The 21,630-nt window shown below is 45.7% G+C and overlaps 1 protein-coding gene across 1 annotated transcript in view; it reads left to right on the top strand.

Annotated features, from left to right (window-relative positions):
* SNAPC3 (small nuclear RNA activating complex polypeptide 3) overlaps positions 1-21,302 on the top strand; it is a 36,622-nt gene extending 15,320 nt beyond the window's left edge. Inside the window, exons 6-9 of the mRNA XM_074933259.1 lie at positions 11,757-11,839; positions 13,157-13,321; positions 16,294-16,401; positions 18,164-21,302. Coding sequence (XP_074789360.1) covers positions 11,757-11,839; positions 13,157-13,321; positions 16,294-16,401; positions 18,164-18,311 — 504 coding nt within the window. The 3' untranslated portion in view covers positions 18,312-21,302. The remainder of the gene's footprint in view (positions 1-11,756; positions 11,840-13,156; positions 13,322-16,293; positions 16,402-18,163) is intronic.
* The last annotated feature ends 328 nt before the right edge of the window (positions 21,303-21,630 follow it).

The raw sequence follows: 21,630 nt of genomic DNA, 5'->3' as shown, positions 1-21,630 counted from the left end.
ACTAAACACCCCCAGTTCCCTCAGCCGCTCCTCGTACGACCTGTGCTCCAGACCCTGCACCAGCTTCGTTGCCCTTCTCTGGACACGCTTGAGTCATTCAATGTCCTTTTTGTAGTGAGGGGCCCAAAACTGAACACAGGAATCGAGGTGCGGCCTCCCCAGTGCCAGTACAGGGGTCAGATCCCTTCCCTGTCCCTGCTGGCCACGCTATTGCTGACACAAGCCAGGATGCCATTGGCCTTCTTGGCCCCCTGGGCACACTGCTGGCTCCTGTTCAGCCAGCTGTCAATCAACCCCCCCAGGTCCCTCTCTGACTGGCAGCTCTCCAGCCACTCCTCCCCAAGCCTGTAGCGCTGCTGGGGGTTGTTGTGGCCCAAGGGCAGCCCCCGGCATTTGCCCTTATTGACACTCACACAGTTGGCCTCAGCCCATGGCTCCAGCCTGTCCAGGTCTCTCTGCAGAGCCTCCCTGCCCTCGAGCACATCAACACTCCCACCCAACTTGGGGTCATCTGCAAACTGACTGAGGGTGCACTCGATCCCCTTGACGATGTTAAACAGGAGTGGCCCCAACACCGAGCCCTGGGGACACCACTTGTGACCAGCTGCCAACCAGATTTACCTCCTTTCACCCCAACTCTTTGTGCCCGGCCATCCAGCCAGGGTTGTTTTTTGTTTGGTTGGTGGGGGTTTTTTTGTGTTTTTTTTTTGTTTGTTTGTTTGTTTTTTGTGAAGGTCCCTTCACAATGTATCTTTTAGAACATCCTCATGGACAAGGCTATAAATCATCCATACCAAACAGCCTAACAGCAAAATCTGGTCATGAATGTTATTCTTTGAACAGAAATCTGGTTAATGATTATTACCTATGTGTGTGGCCTTAGCCTGGGACTTTACAAAGAACTTTGTACCAGTGTGACTGGTTGTATGGTTACGCTAAACCAAATACAGTGTTTCTATGGCTACTTAAAACATTACACTATACTGTTTTTTCCTAACTATTATAAAACCAATACTCCTGTAGAATTTCATCTAATTGATTAGGCCTGATCTTTCTTATTTATATTAAAATCACTGAAAATCATTAAAATCAGCTAAAATTAATAACAAATTAGTAACATTAATGTCCCTCTGAATGGCACATCCCTTCTCTCTAATGTGTTGACCTCACCACACAGCTTGGTGTTGTCAGTAACCTTGCAGAGGGTGCACTTAATCCCACTGTCCGTGTCACCAAAAAAGTATATTAAACAGCAGTAACCTCAGTAGTGACCCCTGAGGAACAGCACTTGTCACTGCTCTCCACTTGGACACCAAGCTGTTCACCACAATGCTTTAAGCACAATCATCCAGCCAATTTCATATCTACCATGTGGTCATCCATCAAATCCATGTCTCTCCAATTTAGAGACACAGATGTAGTGTGGGATAGTGTCAAAAGCTTTGCACAAGTCCAGGTAGATGATGTCAGTTGTTCTTCCCTTATCCACCAACATGGAATCCCTGTTGTAGAAGGCCACCAAACTTGTCAGGCATGATTTGTGCTTTGTGAAGCCATGTTGGCTGTCATCAATCACTGCCTTATTTTCTATATGCCCCAGCATATTTTCCATGAGGATCTACTCCATGATCTTTCCAAGCACAGAGGTGAGATTGACCAGCCTGTAGTTTCCTCAGTTCTCTTTATTTCCCTGTTTAAAAATGGGGGGTTTTTTACAGTCAATGAGAACTTCATCAGACTGACATGACTTCTCAAATATGATGGATAGTGGCTTAACCACCTTGTCCACCAGTTCCCTCAGGACGGTTGCAGTTTGAACTCAGAGAGCACCTGAACAGCACACAGCCTCTCACTCCCCCCTTTTGCCCCTCAGTGCTGGGTCAGGAATTGAGATAAGGATGGGGAGTGTTGATTGACCCATTATGGTCACAGGCAGAAGACAGACTGTCCTGGTTCAGCTAGGATAGGGTTAAGTTTCCCCAGCAGAGAGAGAGGGGGAAGGGATCTCCAGCCGGGTTATTCATACCATGCTGACGTCAGGGCTGGTGCGGAAAACTTTTTCCTTGGTAGTCTTGGTGGCGGGGAGCTGTTCCGTGGCCATTTGTGGTATTTCTCTGTATATCGTTTGTCTTGCTTACTGTTATTGCTGTTTATTGTTGTTATCATTGCCACTGTTGTTGTTCAGATTGCTTATCACACTGTTGTATCAAATTTCTTCTTATTTTAACCCGGGGTTTGTGCCTCACTTCCAGCCTGACTGGCTGAGGGTGGGGGAGGGGCAACAGCAACGTGGTCTCTGGTCCTGGCAGGGCTTAAACCTCAACAGCCTTAATTGGCGCCCAACGTGGGACACAAGAGGGCTGAAATAAGAATAAAAAGGGACAGACCCTGACCAGAGTGTGATAGAGCAATGTGTTGGGTGTAATTTTTCTGTTTGTATTTGTATTTGTTTAATAAGAAAATGTTTGCAATGCTGGCCCACTTGCTTGAGTGGTGGGGCTGGATTAATCCTTATATCCAGTGTATGATCCCAGTGCTGGTGTTTGTTATCAGTGGAAAATATATAAAGGGTCTTATGTTGTTATACGGGCTATTGAATGCTTGTAATGCCTTTGTATTGCTGTGTGTGGAGGCAGGCCAGTACCTGTTTGCTGCCTGGGCTTTTGTTAGGGGTCTCACCCCCTCTATGGGTGAGCCAGAGGAAGAGATCCTCTCGGCTTTGGGGAGTTTCAATTATCCTTGGAGCCTGCAGGCCAGTGTGATTGTGGCACAATGCCTTCTGAATGCCTGCCTCATTTCAGTTTTGGCCATGCGGCACTTCTATAACAGTAGCAGTGCCCGGAAACCTGCCCCGAGGTCAGATAATAGTGAGTGGCAAGGGGTGTGAGAAAAGATGGGCAAAGGCCTGAGTCGGTGGGCACCTCCAATGCTTTGGAATTTCACTCCTGAACAAATGCAGAGCCCTGATAAACTGATGGAGTGCTTAGAAAGGGTGTGTTACCAAACTGGCAAAACCCAGGAGACATGACTCGCTGCAATGTGTTGGGGACTTGCCCATGCCTACCGTGTCCTCTTTAATACCACCCGCTGCCCTCATCAGGGAGTAAAGGCAAAAAAAAAAAAACCTGAGAGTGAACTCAAGGAAACAGTATCTGGGCCAGGGGGACAGGCAGAGCCAGTCTCAGTTGCCTCTACCAGCACAGCGACTGAGCCAGAGAGACAGCCAGTGCTGGTATCAGTCGCCCCGATACAGAAAACAAGATATACCAGAAAGTCAGTTGGCAAAGTAGCGGATGGGGATGAGCCAGACCCAGCACGGGAACAGGAGGAAGGGCCAGTGATGATTGTCCGATCTCTGTCCCCGACTGAGCTGCAAGATAAGCGAATTCGGCCGCCTGGGAGGCGAGCAGATTTGCCCCTGGCTGCTCCAATGCTGGGACAATGCAGCCAGTGCTTTTGAAATGGAGGGGAGAGAGGCCAAGCAGCTGGGATCTTTGGCCAAAGATGCTGGCATTGATAGGGAAATAGGGAAACAGACTCAAACCCTCAGCCTTTGGAGGCGACTCCTGCTCAGTGTAAGGGAGAGGCACCCCTACAAGGATGATATCCTATGTCAGCTAAGCCAATGGACCAGCATTGAGAAAGGCATCCAGAACCTCAGGGAACTGGCTGTGTTTGAGATGATCTATGGTGATCTGAATGATGAGCAGTCACCCATGGACCCAGGTCAGGCCCCTTGCACACACCTGATGTGGCGAAAGTTCCTGAAGAGCGCACCAGAAGCACACTCGAAAGCATTGGCAATAGTGTCCTGGTGGACAGACACCCACACTCTAACAGTGGATGGAGTGGTTGGCAAGCTCCGGCAATATGAGGGAAATCTCCCTTCATCTCAACATTCCTGGGTCTCAGCTGTGGAGGAACTGTCTCAGAGGGTCCAGAAAATGGAAGAGGATGTGTTCTACATTCCACCTACACGGGCTGATGTCTCAGCCATTAGAAGTAAACGTTTCCCCACAGAAGAGAAAGGCAGCAGAAGGCACACACCACGAGGCACCCTGTGGTTTTTCCTCCGTGACCATGGAGAAAACATGAGGAGGTGGGATGGACAGCCCACTGCCGCCCTAGCTGCACGAGTAGAGCAGCTGAAAAGGAAGACCATCATGAAAGGGGAGTCCTCCAAGAAAAGTGCAGCTCCAGTGTCCAGTCAGAAATCCCCCAGACAGAATAGAATGGTGAATGTTACGTCTGACGTTCCCCCCCCTCTTGAGGGGACCAGTAAATCATTCTTGCAAGAAGTGAGTGATGATGAGCAGGATTAGAGGGGCCCTGCCTCCAGCCAGGTGGAGGAAAGGGATAATCGGATTTACTGGACAGTGTGGATCCGATGGCCTGGCACGTCAGACCCACAAGAGTATAAGGCTTTGGTGGACACTGGCGCTCAGTGCACACTGATGCCATTGAGCTGCAGTGGGGTTGAATCCATTTGTATCTCCGGAGTGACAGGGGGATCCCAACAGCTGACCCTACTGGAAGCTGAAGTGAGCCTGACTGGGAAGGACTGGCATAAGCACCCCACTGTGACTGGCCCAGATGCCCCGTGCATCCTGGGCATAGACTATCTCAGGAGAGGTACTTCACAGACCCAAAAGGGTACCGGTGGGCTCTTGGTGCAGCTGCCCTGGAGGAGGTTGAACAGTTGTCCACCTTACCCGGCCTCTCAGAGGATCCCTCAGTGGTGGGGCGGCTTAAGGTTGAGGAGCAGCGAGTGCCGATTGCTACCAGGACGGTGCACCGGCGGCAGTACCACACCAACCGAGATTCCCTGGTACCCATCCGTCAGCTGATCCGTCAACTAGAAAGCCAGAAGGTGACCAGCAAAACTCACTCACCCTTCAACAGCCCTATATGGCCAGTGAGAAATGGTGAATAGAGGCTAACTGGACTACCGTGGCCTGAATGGAGTTACGCCAGCAATGAGTGCTGCAGTGCCGGACATGCTCGAGCTCCAGTATGAACTGGAGTCGAAGGCAGCCAAGTGGTACGCCACGATTGACATTGCTAACGCGTTCTTCTCCATTCCGATAGCGCCAGAGTGCAGGCCACAGTTTGCGTTCACTTGGAGAGGCATCCAGTATACCTGGAATCGATTGCCCCAGGGGTGGAACCACAGCTCCATTTGCCATGGACTGGTCCATACTGCACTGGAGAAAGGTGGGGCTCCAGAACACCTGCAGTACATTGATGACATCATTGTATGGGGGACACAGCTGAGGCAGTCTTTGAGAAAGGGAAGAAGACAATTAAAATCCTCCTGAAGGCCGGCTTTGCCATTAAGCAAAAGAAATTTAAGGGGCCTGCAAGGGAAATTCAATTCCTAGGAATAAAATGGCAAGATGGGCGTCACCACATCCCAGTGGAGGTGATAAACAAGATAACAGCCATGGCCCCACCAGCCTCTAAAAAGGAGACTCAGTCTTTCCTGGGCGCTGTGGGGTTCTGGAGGATGCACATCCCGAACTACAGCCTGATTGTGAGCCCTCTCTACCACGTAACCCGTAAGAAGAACCATTTTGAATGGGGCCCTGAGCAACAACAATCCTTTGAACAAATTAAGCGGGACATTGCCAAAGCAGTAGCCCTCGGGCCAGTCCAGGAAGGGCAGGAGGTTAAGAACATGCTCTACACCGCAGCCGGGGAGAATGGCCCTACCTGGAGCCTCTGGCAGAGAGCACCTGGGGAAACCCGAGGCGGACCTCTAGGCTTTTGGAGCCGGGGATACAAAGGCTCTGAAGCTAATTATACACCAACTGAGAAGGAGATACTGGCAGTGTATGAAGGAGTTTGGGCTGCCTCAGAAGTGTTCGGCACTGAAACACAGCTCCTCCTGGCACCCCGACTGCGGGTGCTGGGGAGGATGTTCAAAGGAAAGGCCTCCTCCACACATCGTGGAACAGATGCCACGTGGAGTAAATGGGTTGCGATGATAACACAACGGGCTTGAATAGGGAACCCCAGCTGCCCAGGGATACTAGAGGTGATCACGAACTGGCCAGAGAGCAAAGATTCCGGGATGTCACCAGAACAGGAGGTGACGCGTGCTAAGGAGGCCCCACCATATAACGAGCTGCCGGATGAGGAGAAGCGATATGCCCTGTTCACTGATGGGTCTTGTCGCATTGTGGGAAAACATCGACGATGGAAGGCTGCTGTATGGAGTCCCACACGACGGGTCACTGAAGCTGCTGAGGGACAGGGTGAATCGAGCCAGTTCCCAGAGGTGAAAGCCATCCAGCTTGCTTTGGATATTGCTGAGCGGGAAAAGTGGCCAAGGCTCTACCTCTACACCGACTCGTGGGCAGTGGCAAATACCCTGTGGAAATGGTTGCAGCAATGGAAGCAGAACAACTGGCAACGTAAGGGTAAAACCGTCTGGGCTGCTGAAGTATGGCAGGACATTGCAGCCCGTGTGGAAAACCTCGTTGTGAAGGTGCGCCATGTGGATGCCCATGTACCCAAGAGTCGGGCCACTGATGAACATCGACACAACCAGCAGGCAGACCAAGCTGCTAAGATCAGAGTGGCTCAGGTGGACTTGGACTGGCAGCGCAAATGTGAACTGTTCATAGCCCGGTGGGCCCCTGAGACCTCGGGCCACCAAGGTAGAGATGTAACATACAGGTGGGCTCGAGATCGAGGGGTGGACCTCACCATTGACACCATGGCAGAGATCATCCACGGGTGTGAGACGTGTGCTGCAATCAAACATGCCAAGCGGGTGAAGCCCCAGCGGAATGGAGAGCGATGGCTGAAATAGAGATATGGAGAGGCCTGGCAGATCGACTACATCACACTGCCACAGACCCGCCACAGGAAGCGCCACGTGCTTGCAATGGTGGAAGTAATCACTGGATGGCTGGAAGCTTACCCACGCCCCACACCACCGCCCGGAACACCATCCTGGGCCTTGAAACCCAAGTCCTGTGGCGACACGGCACCCCAGAGAGAATTGAGTCAGACAACGGGACCCACTTCTGAAACAACTCCATAAGTGCCTGGGCAGAAGAACACGGCATCGAGGGGGTCTACCATATCCCCTACCACGCACCAGCCTCTGGGAAGATCGAGTGCTACAATGGACTGTTAAAAACCACACTGAAAGCACTGGGAGGTGGGACCTTCAAAGACTGGGACATGCATCTAGCAAAGGCCACCTGGCTAGTCAACGCAAGAGGATCTGCCAGTCGAGCTGGCCCAACTCAGTCAAAACCTTCACGTGCTGTAGATGGGGATAAAGTCCCTGTGGTGCGCATGAGGAATATATTGGGAAAAATGGTCTGGTTTAGTCCTGCGCCAGGCAAAGGTAAAGGCAAACCCATCCATGGGATTGCTTTTGCTCAAGGACCTGGGTGTACCTGGTGGGTGATGCAGGACAATGGAGAGGTCCGATGCGTACCACAGGGGGCCTTGATTCTGGGTGAGAACATGCCGTGAATTATGCTGTGCCTTTGTAAATTGTTATTTTGTTATTGTTAACTGCTAAATGGCAGCTGGACATGACGCAGATGGTATAGAATAAAGGGGTGGATTATGTCCTGGTTCAGCTAGGATAGGGTTAAGTTTCCCCAGCAGAGAGAGAGGGGGAAGGGATCTCCAGCCGGGTTATTCATACCATGCTGATGTCAGGGCTGGTGTGGAAAACTTTTTCCTTGGTAGTCTTGGTGGCGGGGAGCTGTTCTGTGGCCATTTGCGGTATTTCTCTGTATATCGTTTGTCTTGCTTACTGTTATTGCTGTTTATTGTTGTTATCATTGCCACTGTTGTTGTTCAGATTGTTTATCACACTGTTGTATCAAATTTCTTATTTTAACCCGGGGTTTGTGCCTCACTTCCAGCCTGACCGGCTGAGGGTGGGGGAGGGGCAACAGCAACGTGATCTCTGGTTCCGGCAGGGCCTAAACCAACACACAGACTCATTAAGGGAATTAAAAAAGATCATAAATTTAATACAGACACTACCACCACCACAATTCAACATTGTAGGACCATGAGAGGCATTACCACATCTTGAAAACACTTTCCCCTGACCGCTTCCTTCTTCCTTGGCTCAGCTTTGCTCCCAGTACCTCTGCCTTCTCCCCTCAGTGGTGCTGAGGGCAGGTAGGAGAGAGTGTGGTCAGTCTTGCCACTTATTCCATCTCAGGGAGGGGGCACGACTTCTGCAATTCTTCCCCTGCTCCAGCATGGTCCCCCTCTCACAGGAGACAGTTCTTCACAAACCAGCTCTGACATGAGTCACTCCCATGGGCCACAGTGTTCCACATGTTGCACCAGAATGGGCCATCCCTTCATGTTGCAGTCCTCCCAGTGCCAAACTATCACAGTGGGGACTTCTCCACACAGAGTTCCAGCCTTCTTCAGTGCAGTGACCTGGCATGGGGTGGGGCCCCCCACAGGCTGCAAATCGTATCTGCTCCATCCCACTGGTGGCAGGTGGGGTGCGGAGCTCTGCTATCCCACTCTGTCGTGGATAAAAGTATTGACACGGTAATGATTTAGTAAGTAATCTAGATTTATTAATAACTACAGCAATTTATCAATACAAAATAATTCAGAAAGAAAAGGGACTTACAGATTCGAAAATGACAAGATTCACTCTAACTTACTTAACGGTACCTTAATTTATACATATATATACATGCACATACACAAAACGGACATATACGTACAGAAACAAAGGTATTTGGATTCAGTAAAATGAACATAAAAGGGACAAACACACACAGGAACAAGGGTATGTACACACCCACCCCTCCACCCCCCAAATAAACAGAGAAAGAACAGGTGAAATAGAAGCTAGCTCAAAGAAAATTTCCCTCTCGAGTTTAGAGCAAATACTCCCAATGCCCTGGCATTCCTCAGCGGGCGATAACTGAGACTCGAGCGGGTGGACTGCGCCCTGGCCTTCCGTCTGGAGCAGACGACACCTTAAGGGTTTTGGTACCCAAGAGGTGTCCCAGCTCAGGGGAGATGCTGGTCACAGGCCCGCTGCGATCCAGGAGAGCTCAAAGGGAATCAATTTGGCACCCCAGATGGGACTCAAACCCACAATCCGCAGCTAAGAACAGTTGATTAGTGGAGAAAAGACTCTGCAACTCGAATAGAGTTATAAAGCAGGTGTGTTTACTCCGGTGCCAGGGTGCAAGGGGATTTCTCCACAAAGCTTGCACACCCACCGCAGGTTTTGCCAAAAACTCATAGTGTGGATATCCATATTCATTGGATTACATAACACAAACATACATATGCATGAGTAAGGCTGGGTTAGTTCGAAAGGCTGATGTCAACAGTTTATGTTCTCTTTGCACCTGCGCATTGCCTCCTGGTGGTCCTCTTTGGGGGTCTTTGGGAGGAAGGCTCACAGTCTTTCTCACCCTGTTTTTTCCTGGAGCATGCACAGATTCTCTTGGACAATTTCTTGAATAGCAAGAGTATTTTTCAACTGGTTTATTTTTCTATCTTATCTAAGAGAATCAATAGAACTTCTACCATTTGTATATGGCTATCTTTACTCACTAGCAAGATTCCAACTAGTTAGCGCCACCTGTTACTCAAGGACAAAAGTATAATATTTTGCTGAACATTGTAATCCTTGGTAGATTTTCACATTAAACTGTTTTGATGAGCACAGTAGTCCTTGGTAAATTCCACAGAACAGTCTGGGCAAGCAGGATTCTTAGCAATATTAAAAAAAATACTATAACTAATACTATAACTTCCTATAAATAAGTAAATAAATCTCAAAACAAGTAATCATTTCTCTGTATCACTCCCCCTCCTTCCTTCTCTTTCCTTCCAGTGGCCTTGGTGTTCACAGAAGTATCCTTCCCATAAAGACTCCTCACAAGTCCCAACCCCCTCCCAGGTTCACATTAAATAAGTTATCACAGAGGTGCAGCCACCATCGCTAATTGGCTCGGCCTTTGCCAGAGGCGGGTCTGACTTGGAGCCGGGGAGCTTTGAGAAGCTTCCCACAGGGGATACCACTAGCTCCCTCCCCTGCTACCAAAAACCCCTGACACAAACTCAGCAGACAAGCTTATGACCGAATATGCTTTTCCCCTTCTCTGACAGGTGGTCCCCAACAGCCTCCAGTAGGCCAAGTTTCTCAAAGTAAGTCCCATCATCTTAAGTAGCCAAACCGCTGGCTGTGGCACAGTCAGAAGTTGGTAAAGAGTTGCCAGAGCATGGCGGTACCCTTTGTGGTTGGAGAGCCAGGGAGGGTGATGGTAACAGAGCCAAACCAAGATTGTCTGAATGTAAAACACAGTTCTACTGTTGTGCCTTTGTGCAGGTCATCTCCAGCCATGAGTCCCATCTCTGGCCCCAGTGTCTGCATTTCCTGTCTTTTGACATATTAGAGTTAATAGCTCAAAAAGACCACCAGGTGCAAATGAACATTCATTCTCTGTTAATAAATACACATAAAACTGGTCTGGAGTTCCAGAGTGCCTAGTTCTCCACAGTTTGCCCATTTGATTCTTACTTAGTCTGCTTATGCCTCTGCACAATTTTACAGGTCCTTCTGAGCCTCCAGAAGTGAGGTGATGGGACCTTCCAAAACTGCATGTCTGTCTTGTTTATATAGATGTGACCAGGGACTGCTCCTTTGTGGTTGTTATGTGTGTGTGCGCACGCGCGTGTGCAACAGACAGGACTGCAGTAACTTTCTGTCATTTCAGCAAAAAGTGTTTTGTGGTGTGTTGCTGATCAAGTGTATTGGGTCTGTCTGGGATGGAGTTAACTTTCCTCACAGCAGCTCATGTAGTGCAGTGCTTTGCATTTTTGGCTAGACGGGGTTGATAACACACCAGTGTTTTGGCTGTTGCTGAGCATTGCTTACACAGCCTTAAGGCTGTCTCTCCAGGTCCCCCCAAGGCCTGTGGGCTGGTGGTGAGCAAGAGGATGGGAGGGGATGTAGCTGGGGCAGCTGACCCAAATTGGCCAAAGGGATATCCCATGCCATATGATGTTGTGATCAGCAATAAGAGCTGGAGGAAAGGAGGAAGGGGGCCATTCATGTTTAAGGCATTTGTCTTTTAAAGTAACCACTATGTGTGCTGAGACCCTGGTTCCTAGGTGGTTGGACACCACTTGCTGATGGGAAGTGGAGAATAAATCTGGTTTTGCTTTGCTTCTCCATGTGGCCTTTGCTTTTCTTATTAAACTGGTTTTATCTCAATGCAGAGCTTTCCCATCTTCCTTTCTTTCCCCTGTCCTGTTGTTGAGGAGGAGTGAGAGAGTAACAGGTGGAGTTCTGGCAGCCAGCCAAGGTCATCCCACTGCATCTTGCTATTTTAAAAAAATATTATTAGTCTTTTTTTTAAAATCAGTGTTGTGCAGTTACTTAATTTGTGCACTCTGTAAGATGATGCTTGTGTTCTTGTTCTGTATTTTTGTAGAAATAGGTAACTGCTATGATGTGGATAGCAATAAGAGAAGAGCACTGAAATAACCTGTAATGTCTTGAGAATACTATCAGCAGAGCAACTGCATAGCCGGCGATCATATAAGCGTTGTTGTTACATCAGCATCTAAAACCAATGCAAAGCGTTTCTTATAAACCTGTAGAATGAGGTCTCAGTATAATTTACATTATACAAAGTACCTGAAGTGCTTGTTTTTTGACATATTCTTGTTTAAGGTGTTTAATCACTTGTAACACTAATGCAAACATCTGTCTCTCTCTCTCTCAGGATCTCTACAAATCTGCTTTCTTTTATTTTGAAGGCATCTTTTATAATGATAAAAGATACCCAGAGTGCAGAGATCTAAGCAGGTACAGTAGTTGTAGGTGTTGACTAAGGAAAACCTGAAGGAACATAACATTTATATAATTTTGTTTATGATTTGTGGTGTTTTAGAGACTGGAATGTCTAGTGTATGAAGCTAGAATGGACTTTTCATACTATCTTTTCATGCTGAACTGATTTTTACACAGATGTTTAACATTACTTGCTTTACTTATTCATTCCACTCACTTCCCTTCTTAAAAGAGGTTGAATGCATTTTTTTCCCCACAAATCCTGTTTTGCCCTATTGGGATATGATTGCTGCGGAAAGTGACAGGTGTCAGTCTGTATTGGCTTTTTAAGTGCCCTCCCTAGTTGTGATGACCACCAAAAAACTTTCCTTTGAAGCAGAAGATTGGTCAGAAAAACAACAAGGTAAGCTGGGTGGAATTCAGTTGTTCTGCTCAGTCTTGAAAACACGCTGAATGCCTTCATGGTAAAGTCAAGAAGGGGATGTGTGACTGTTGGGAAAAGAAATCTGACATGTCATTGCCAAGAGTCTCAGGTATCTCTTGTTTGGAACTATAGCTCACACTAGTTGAGCACAAGCCATACCTAGTAGTTGATTTTAAGGGAAGTATGGGCTTGCTGACACACTGATGAGATTTAGTGTTAAAATGGATGGTATGGAAGAACTGAGAGTTTAGACTCATTATGCCAGACTTGGGGTGTGACTTCAGATAAATTAATTATTTTTCTCTGTCTCTTTCTGTCCATGAGCAATAATGATCTTCATGGAACGGCTTGTGATAACATACACAATTTGTAGAAGTGAAATGCCTTGTATGTAGGAGTGTGCTGAAAAGCCAAGAAACAATTGTAACAGTGACCAGTGCCCTTACAGTGTCAAATTTTGCCCAGTGTAACTGGGCAGTTATCAACTTTGTGTTTCTCCTTGGCAAAAACAAAAAAAGCTTTTTAATACTTTAAAACAAAGTTATTGATGAAAGGAGCAAAAACTACCTGCTGGCAACTTGAATTACTGGAATGCTTGAGAAGTGTATTGCTGCAAACAACCTGAGCTGGATGGGTGCCAGCAGGAGCATACATTCTGACTAGAATGCTTCAGGAAGCTGACTGGTGGGTGTTTAAAGGCAGGTGTTCCACAAGAACAGTGCACAGTTGTGTGGGGTTATGGTATTGCTGTGAAATTACCTTAAATTATTACAAAAATATTGTGAGCTGTTTTGATTTCCGTCTTTTTAAATGTGTCCCAGTGAAGAGCTTTGCATGTCCCCCAAGGCCTTCCTTTTCTGTGCATTCAGTTTATAGCATTGCTATGCTGATGACCTTTCTGTTTTCAGAACAATTATTGAGTGGTCAGAATCTCATGACAGAGGCTATGGAAATCTTCAGTCTGTTAAAATGGAGGACTACACATTTAATGATTTGTACCTCAAAATTGGCTTTCCATACCTTTTCTGCCACCAGGGGAACTGTGAACACATCATTATCATCACAGATGTAAGGTAAGTTACTGCTCTTTGGGAGTCCTCAGGCAATTGGAAGCAAGCCTTCTGTGGACAAATTTCAGATCTTAAATGCTGAATATTTGTTAGACTAAGATTATTCTGTTGCCTTCTGCAGGGTTTATTTAAGATTTTATTCCATATACCTGGAACTACCTCTGCAAGGAAGAAAGTAATCTTCCTTGGTTTTGATTTTTTTTTTTAATAATTTATCTGCATGGAAAGACTGCTTTCTAACTAGCGTGGCATGACTGTGGTATGGGACACCCACAGTGAAAAGCTCTTTCTATGCAAAGCCAATGTCTGGCAGATTTACATAGTGATTCTGAAGCACCAGAGAACAGAATGCTGTTAATGGCTCTGGCTGGAGTCAACTGGACTTCTTATTTTAGACATGGTGCTAAGGGGCATGAATTGAAAAGAGAACAAAGGAGGGGAAATACTGCGCTGAGGTGGATAGGGAAAGGAGACAAGGAGGAGACGATAGTGGCTGTGAGGTGGCAACAGCATGCACAGTAGAACTATTATGTATACTCTGCTCAGTGCAGAGAAAGCACTCCTCTGATTGTCTGTAGTGGGTGACAGATTATTTTCAGTTCCCAGAAGCCTGATGTACCTAAACATTGATAATAAATGGTGCTTCCCAAGAGGAATGCAACCAAAAGAGTAGGATAGGTGTTGCAAGTAGCTGATCTCAGGATTATGAGCCTCTGAACATTTATCTGGTGATGTTTTTGCCTGTTAGTCTGTGTAGGAGACAAAAGCTTTGAAAAGACCATCTAAAGTAGATGGTCTGAACACTTCTTAGTTACTACACAGAGTGAAGTTCCTCCTGACCATAAAATCCACAGACAGTGCAACCAGCAGTCTATCTTCAGGTCTTCCATCTGTGTTAAGAAATGCTAAGCAGAAGTCTAGTCATAGTTTACACGGGAATTAAATTATGCTTTATCTTTAATGTCCATGCTTATCACAGAATCATCAAGGTTGGAAAAGACCTTGAAGATCATCCAGTCCAACCATTAACCTAACACTGACAGTTCCCAACTACACCAGATCCCTCAGCGCTATGTCAACCCGACTCTTAAACACCTCCAGGGATGGAGAGTCCACCACCTCCCTGGGCAGCCCATTCCAACGCCTAACAACCCCTTCTGGAAAGAAATGCTTCCTAGTACCTAGTCTAAACTTTCCCTGGCGCAACTTGAGGCCATTCCCTCTTGTCCTATCACTTGTTACTTGGTTAAAGAGACTCATCCTCAGCTCTCTGCACCCTCCTTTCAGGGAGCTGTAGAGGGTGATGAGGTCTCCCCTCAGCCTCCTCTTCTCCAGACTAAACACCCCCAGTTCCCTCAGCCGCTCCTCGTACGACCTGTGCTCCAGACCCTGCACCAGCTTCGTTGCCCTTCTCTGGACACGCTTGAGTCATTCAATGTCCTTTCTGGAGTGAGGGGCCCAAAACTGAACACAGGAATCGAGGGGCGGCCTCCCCAGTGCCAGTACAGGGGTCAGATCCCTTCCCTGTCCCTGCTGGCCACGCTATTGCTGACACAAGCCAGGATGCCATTGGCCTTCTTGGCCCCCTGGGCACACTGCTGCCTCCTGTTCAGCCGGCTGTCAGTCAACACCCCCAGGTCCCTCTCTGACTGGCAGCTCTCCAGCCACTCCTCCCCAAGCCTGTAGCGCTGCTGGGGGTTGTTGTGGCCCAAGGGCAGCCCCCGGCATTTGGCCTTATGGAAACTCCTCCAGTTGGCCTCAGCCCATGGCTCCAGCCTGTCCAGGTCTCTCTGCAGAGCCTCCCTACCCTCGAGCAGATCAACACTCCCACCCAACTTGGGGTCACCTGCAAACTGACTGAGGGTGCACTCGATCCCCTCGTCTAGATCATCAATGAAGATGTTAAACAGGAGTGGCCCCAACACCGAGCCCTGGGGGACACCACTCGTGACCAGCCGCCAACTGGATTTAACTCCGTTCACCACAACTCTCTGGGCCCGGCCATCCAGACAGTTTTTTACCCAGCAAAGCGTGTGCCCATCCAAGCTGCAAGCAGCCAGTTTTGCCAGGAATGAGAATGCTGTGGGAAACGGTGTCAAAGGCCTTACTGAAGTCAAGGCAGACAACATCCACAGCGTTTCCCTCATCCAGTAAGCAGGTTGCCCTGTTGTAGAAGGAGATCAGGTTTGTCAAGCAGGACCTGCCTTTCATAAATCCATGCTGACTGGGCCTGAGCATCTGGTTGTCCATTATATGACTTTTAATGGCACTCAAGATGACCTGCTCTATGACCTTCCCTGGCACCGAGGTCAGACTGACAGGTCTGTAGTTTCCTGGATCCTCCTTTCTGCCTCTCTTGTAGATGGGTGTCACATTTGCCACCCTCCAGTCCAATGGGACCTGCCCAGTCAGCCATGACTTCAGGTAAATCATGGGAAGTGTCTTGGTGAGCACATCTGCCAACTCTTTCAGTTCCCTTGGGTGTAACCCATCCGGTCCCACAGACTTGTGTGCATCCAAAGGGTGCAGCAGGTCTCTGACCACTTCCTCTTCAACTGTGCTGACCTCAGTCTGCTTCCCCTCCCCATCTCCCAGCTCATGAGGCTGGGTGTCCAGGGAACAGCCAGTCCCACTGCTAAAGACTGAGGCAAAGTAGGTGTTGAGCAACTCAGCTTTTTCCTCAACCTTACTTACCATGTTTCCCTCTTCATCCAGTAAAGGAGGGAGATTTTCCCTAATCTTCCTTTTGCTGTTAACGAATTTATAGAAAAATTTTTTGTTATCCTTAACAGCTGTAGCCAGGTTGAGCTCTAGCTGTGCTTTGGCTCTCCTAATGCTCTCCCTGCATAGCTTCACTACATCTTTATAGTCCAGATCTTTATGTTCCATATCTTTATGTTCAGACAAATTCCAGTGTGGCTGAGTCTTTGTTGTATTTTATTTATTTATTTATTTATTTATTTACTTCCCTCAAGGCTCATTCATCATGATGACTGCCTGGACAGGAACCTCTACCCCTTGCTAATCAAGAAACACTGGTTATGTACCAGAAAATGCTCTGTGTGCAAAATGTATACAGCCAGGTATGCTACATTCTCAATCCTTTTGTCTTCTTAAATAAGTCTTTCTTGGTGCTTCTACTAGCTTAAAAAAAAAAATAAATCAAATCTCTGCATCAATTTGTTAAAGTGTGTGAATAATCTTCACTCAAATATTCTAAAATCTTACTTTTTAGGTAGTTGTCCTCTTTCTACCCAGGAAAAGGCCTCCTGCAGGTACTGGTCATTTGGAGGTGATAATTCAGGATGATCAGAAGAACTGAAATGATGAAGAGATATTTGACTCAAGTTCTTTTGCATATGTAGAGCTCAACTCTCAATCAATTACTTTTGAAAATCTTAATTTTGGGAGAAGAGGCTCCATTTTCCCCTTGTGACAAGACAAATGATTCAAATTAATTTGTCAGAAGTCATACAGAGCTTTCATTAAATCTAGCATCTAAGTAGAGGGAAGTATGGATCTGTCCAACTTTAATATAGTAAAATGTAGAGATTTTTAAAAGACATGTAGCTTTTCCCACAGGTAAACTTCTAACCTCTACCTGAAAACTCTGTGCTGTGTACTTGAAGGAACCTTTTGTGATGCACAGTTTTTCTGCAGTTAAGAGAGCAGAATGTGAATACAGTGCTCTTCATACACTTTATTGCCATTTACTTAGACATGAGAAAGCCTTTCAATAGACACACTAGAAATTTCTCTAACAGAGTTCTACAGACTAGGCTAGACTCCCTGATTTTATAGGTCTGAATGATTTATTTACAAAAACACTTTTTTTCCCCCCAGGGCAGTTTACACTCTCAGCCCCAGTTTGACATAGCAGCTGTGTCCTTGTTATCTTGCTTGTTTGGCCTTAGACTTCCCTGGAATCAGGCGAAGAGCCTATTACCCTTGTGATGGGAGCCCATCCTAGTGTTCCTAGCAGACCCCCTAGGATGCCTTCACAGGTGGCTATAACCTGTGAGGCATTTGGCCATAAGGGGAGGTGGATCCAAAGGGTCAGTGTCGAGGAAAGATGGAATGGGAAGGCTGTTACCAGAGGTAATATAAATGCATTAAATTAAAACCATGATTAAGCACTAAGATTAAGTGTGGAGATGCTAAACCATGGATAGCAGAGCTTTTTTGGCTGGCTGTCCTGCGTGTTCTAATCTGTGCAGACAGCATCTATAACCATGAGAGGCCTTGAGCTGTCATGGCGTCTGAGTGCCACCAAAATTAATTGCTTGGTGCCATGGGAGGCCCTCCTTATACTGTCAGCTGTGTTCATGTCAACTGAAGTTTTTGCTGGAATTTGCAGCAATCCTCTCCTCGTCTTGTCTCTGCATCATCCAGGCCCTTCTTTTGGACTCGTAAATGGATTTGGTTATTACTTAGAGTAGTTTTAATCAGTCATGTGTCTGCTCTGTATCACAGTTTCTTAAAGGAAAACAGATTTATCTTTTATGACCTTAATGGCTATAGGATGGACAGAAGATGCCTGTTAATTTTATGGATTTTTTTGGTTATGCACTGTACCAGCTACACAGGTTTGAGGAGTTCCTCAGGAAATGCTGTTGTACCAGTGTAAGCAGTGTAGCAGTTAGGATTGACATTGAAAGGGCGTGGTGTTTGGAAAAGAGCTGTATGTCTGGCGTGGGAGATGTGCAATATATATAGTACCTGGTCAGTATAACATTATTACTGATCTTTATTGCCACCATCCTCAACTCTTGAGTAAGGTTTTGAGATGTTTGTCCCAAATGTGTTGGACTCATATGGAAAATGCTTGTATTTTGTAACCTGCAGATGGGTAACCAACAAAGACAGTCTGGCACCAGAGGATCCGTGTTTCTTCTGTGATGTTTGTTTTCGGATGCTCCATTATGATACAGAAGGCAATAAACTGGGGGAATTTCTTGCATATCCTTATGTTGATCCTGGGATTTTCAGCTGAAACTGTCACAAGCCAGGATGAATTCAGCGAACTACATTGGTGCATCTGTTGCTCTGGCTGCCAAAACCACCAGACAGTTTGAGTTTTAAGCATACTGTTTTGGGTTAGGCTTTTAATCCTCTCCTTGAGGTGGAAGGAGCCCGTTGCACTGGAAGTCTTTTTGGTGTGCTTTTCTGAGTAAGTGTGATTTTAAAAGGTAAGTTAGCATGGAAAAATATGCTGACATTATTTTATCAGTTACATTTTTAATACACTTTTACAACAATACAGTAGTTTGGAGACTATAGATTAAAAATACAGATGTTTAAAGAGAGAATACCTTGCAAAAGCACCCATGATTTTGAGAAGTTCTGTGCATCAAAGGCTTTGTAACCTCAAAGCATGAGAACATGGTCCTTTGGCATTTTACCTTGAAAACTCTGGCAGTTGTCATCTCTGAATAAGAGTGGATAGCACTGAATTTGTGGGGAGAACAGTTTCTGAGAGAGAAGCTCACAGTGCTTATCTTCAAAGGTCTTTCCTGCTTGCATCTGTAAGCTACTTCTGTCCTTTTGTTTTGATTCTGAGTACGAAGAGTAAACTACATTTCACCGATTACTGAATTGTAGCCTGCCTTTCAAATAACTTTAACTGTTGACAGTGCATGCAGTTTTAACTGTTGATAGTGTTCATTGTACATTTTTTAAAGTACCGTTCTGTTATTGTAAGTATTGTTTTTTACTGCATTCTGACCAATTTGTACTTGCTAGTCTGATGTTAAGTTGAAACTCTGCTTGCCAAGACAGTATATTTATCTAGTGCCTTGCTTTTTAAAGTAATCTGGAATTCAGAAGATTTTAGTGGAGATGTTTGCTGTTTAGGAAAGATAGTAGCACTAACTGCTTTTCTTTTGAAATATTCATCTAGTTCTCAAAAAAAAGCCTAGTTCTGGTTGGTGTAAAAGTCAGCCAGCTCTGATAACCTGCATACAGAAATGTATTTGACGAACTGAATTTTGTTCAGGTCCTGTGGCCGCAGATTCTGTAAGTGCTTACTTGACTGTAGATGTCTTGAAACAAAAGTCTTAAGCATTTGCAGGACTCCATTCATCACTCACATACCTGACTGCTTTGCAGTGGTGTATTAGCTCATATGAATATAAATCTCGGGGGGTTTTAGGACCAAAAGAAAGTGATTTATATATTTTTTTTAATTCTTTTAAATCAGACAGCTGACTTTGGCCTGTGTATTTTGAAAACAGAGCAGTGAACAAAGGACTTGTAACAGCAGGTGGTGGTAGTTCTCCTTCAGCGATCTGCAGAAGAGGAAGTGGCCTGCCGACCACAACTGTCTCAACTACTAGGGCTGGACTGTGTTGTGGTGCTGACAGCTGCTTTAAAGATCCCCTGCAGTACAACTCTGGTTGCAACTTCAGTATTTGTCTCATAAATTGCTAATCTTCATCCTTCCCCAGCCACCTCCTCTGTCAGCTGTCTCCTGGTAACATAGTGTCTTCCCAGTCCTTTTCAGTGTTGGAACTGAGATTGTGTAGACAGCTGGCATAATTTCTAAAGATACTATTTGTTTGTTTGATGGCTTCTTATGCTGAATTCTAAGGTGGCAATCAGTAGGGTTTTTGTGTGGAGGTTGTGTTGGTTTTTTTTTTTTCTTCAGCAACAGGGAGAAGGGAGTGGCCAAAGTGTGAATTTATTCTTTCATTAAACTAATTCTGCCTTGGTATGCTATCTTTCACCCAACCCATTCACCTTATTTGCAGTACAAATTTATGGTCAAATACATTCAAAATTGCTGTCCCTGCAGATTAGGAAATTTGGTAGGGCTAGTTCCATATTTCCAGTAAGGCAAAGAGAAGCTGGCCACAATCTGTGTGTGGGAGTGCATCCTGTACTTAACTACAAAACAGGGAAGAACTCATATCAGAAAGCGCTGTTTATGTGTTCTGTCCTGTTTCATATTTAATGATTTGACTGAAATAATAAATGGAACAAAAATGTTGCACTGAATCATAGTATTTAACAATACTTAACTTTCCAGAAGCTGTCATAGGAGAGCTGGGTCTGGTCTTGATTTAAGAGGTCTTTCTGAATGAGTCCTCTGAGTGAAATGTAGCATTGCACCCAGCTGCCAATGTGTAGTTACATTTCTATGGCACCATATGGATATTTGTGTTTTGGCTACTTGTTAATTGTTGTTAGTGTTTCAGTGATCAAAACTTCCAAGCAGGTTTATTACTTAATGATGAGAAAATATTTAAAATATTTTTTTTAATAATGTCTTCTCTGTGTGTTTGGTATTTATGCCTTCTTTTGTCTTTTTTTTTTTTAAGCAGAACAATTGGCAGTTTTTTCTTATGAATCCCTTGTTACAATAAACTGGATATAAGGATATGGAAATTGGAGATGATTTGTGTTATATTTAAATGAAAACTTAAGGGCCCTGCCTGCTGACATGTGAAGACTTGTGCCTGTACTTACTGGGGGAAGCAAAAAGGGACTAGTGTGTTAAAAACTGTAAATCAGTCTGTTGAATCTAAAAAGCATTAACCTGAACCAGGGGTTGGCTTTTTGCTTAGATCTTTTTTAAACACTTAGTGATTTAGCAGTATGAACCTTTGTAACTTATTTCAGACTTCCAAAATGTCTTGGATATTCTCTGTCTAATGAAAGCTTTTGCTTTGCTGACAAGATAGTGATACAGAATGTAGTTTCTAGTCATGAGGAAGAGGAGAGGCCCCTCTGATTTTACTGTTAGTGTGAAATTCCAAGGCAAAATGGGATTTGTAATAGACAGTTGTCACTTTATCACTGATAGCTGGGCACTTGTAACACAACTGTTACCACAACAGCCCCCTGTGAACTTGAATAATGAGCAACTCAACAGGGCTGCACAATATTTTCAGCTGCAGTAAACTTGGCTCTTGAAATAGGGATACTACTGCCAAAGCTATCTCTGCTTTAAATTTTGTGCATTAACTGTGGTTTATTTCCTTTCTGTGAAAAGGTATCAGTTTTATTCCTTGGGAGACTTAAGTTTCAGTGCTTAGTCGGTTCTTGGCTCTCGGAAAGTGTCTGTATCTTTGAAGAGACACAACTCATGGACAGTCAGGCATCCTGGAAGGTGAGATGACCATTTCTATAATCAGTGAGATTTTCTGAATTTAGGTTACTTCTGGTTTGTAAATGGGCGGTAAATTCATGCAGTAAAAGCCCAAGCAGCTGAATTGATAGAGCATGACTTCAGTGACTTGCAGCATATAATCAGGAGCTTCACTCCTGTATCCATCCCAATTAACCCTTTGAAGTAGTGGCACGGTGGACCC

The sequence above is a fragment of the Athene noctua genome, chromosome Z (assembly GCF_965140245.1).
Source record: "Athene noctua chromosome Z, bAthNoc1.hap1.1, whole genome shotgun sequence".
Taxonomy (NCBI): domain Eukaryota; kingdom Metazoa; phylum Chordata; class Aves; order Strigiformes; family Strigidae; genus Athene; species Athene noctua.
This window is presented reverse-complemented; position numbering and strand designations above follow the sequence as displayed.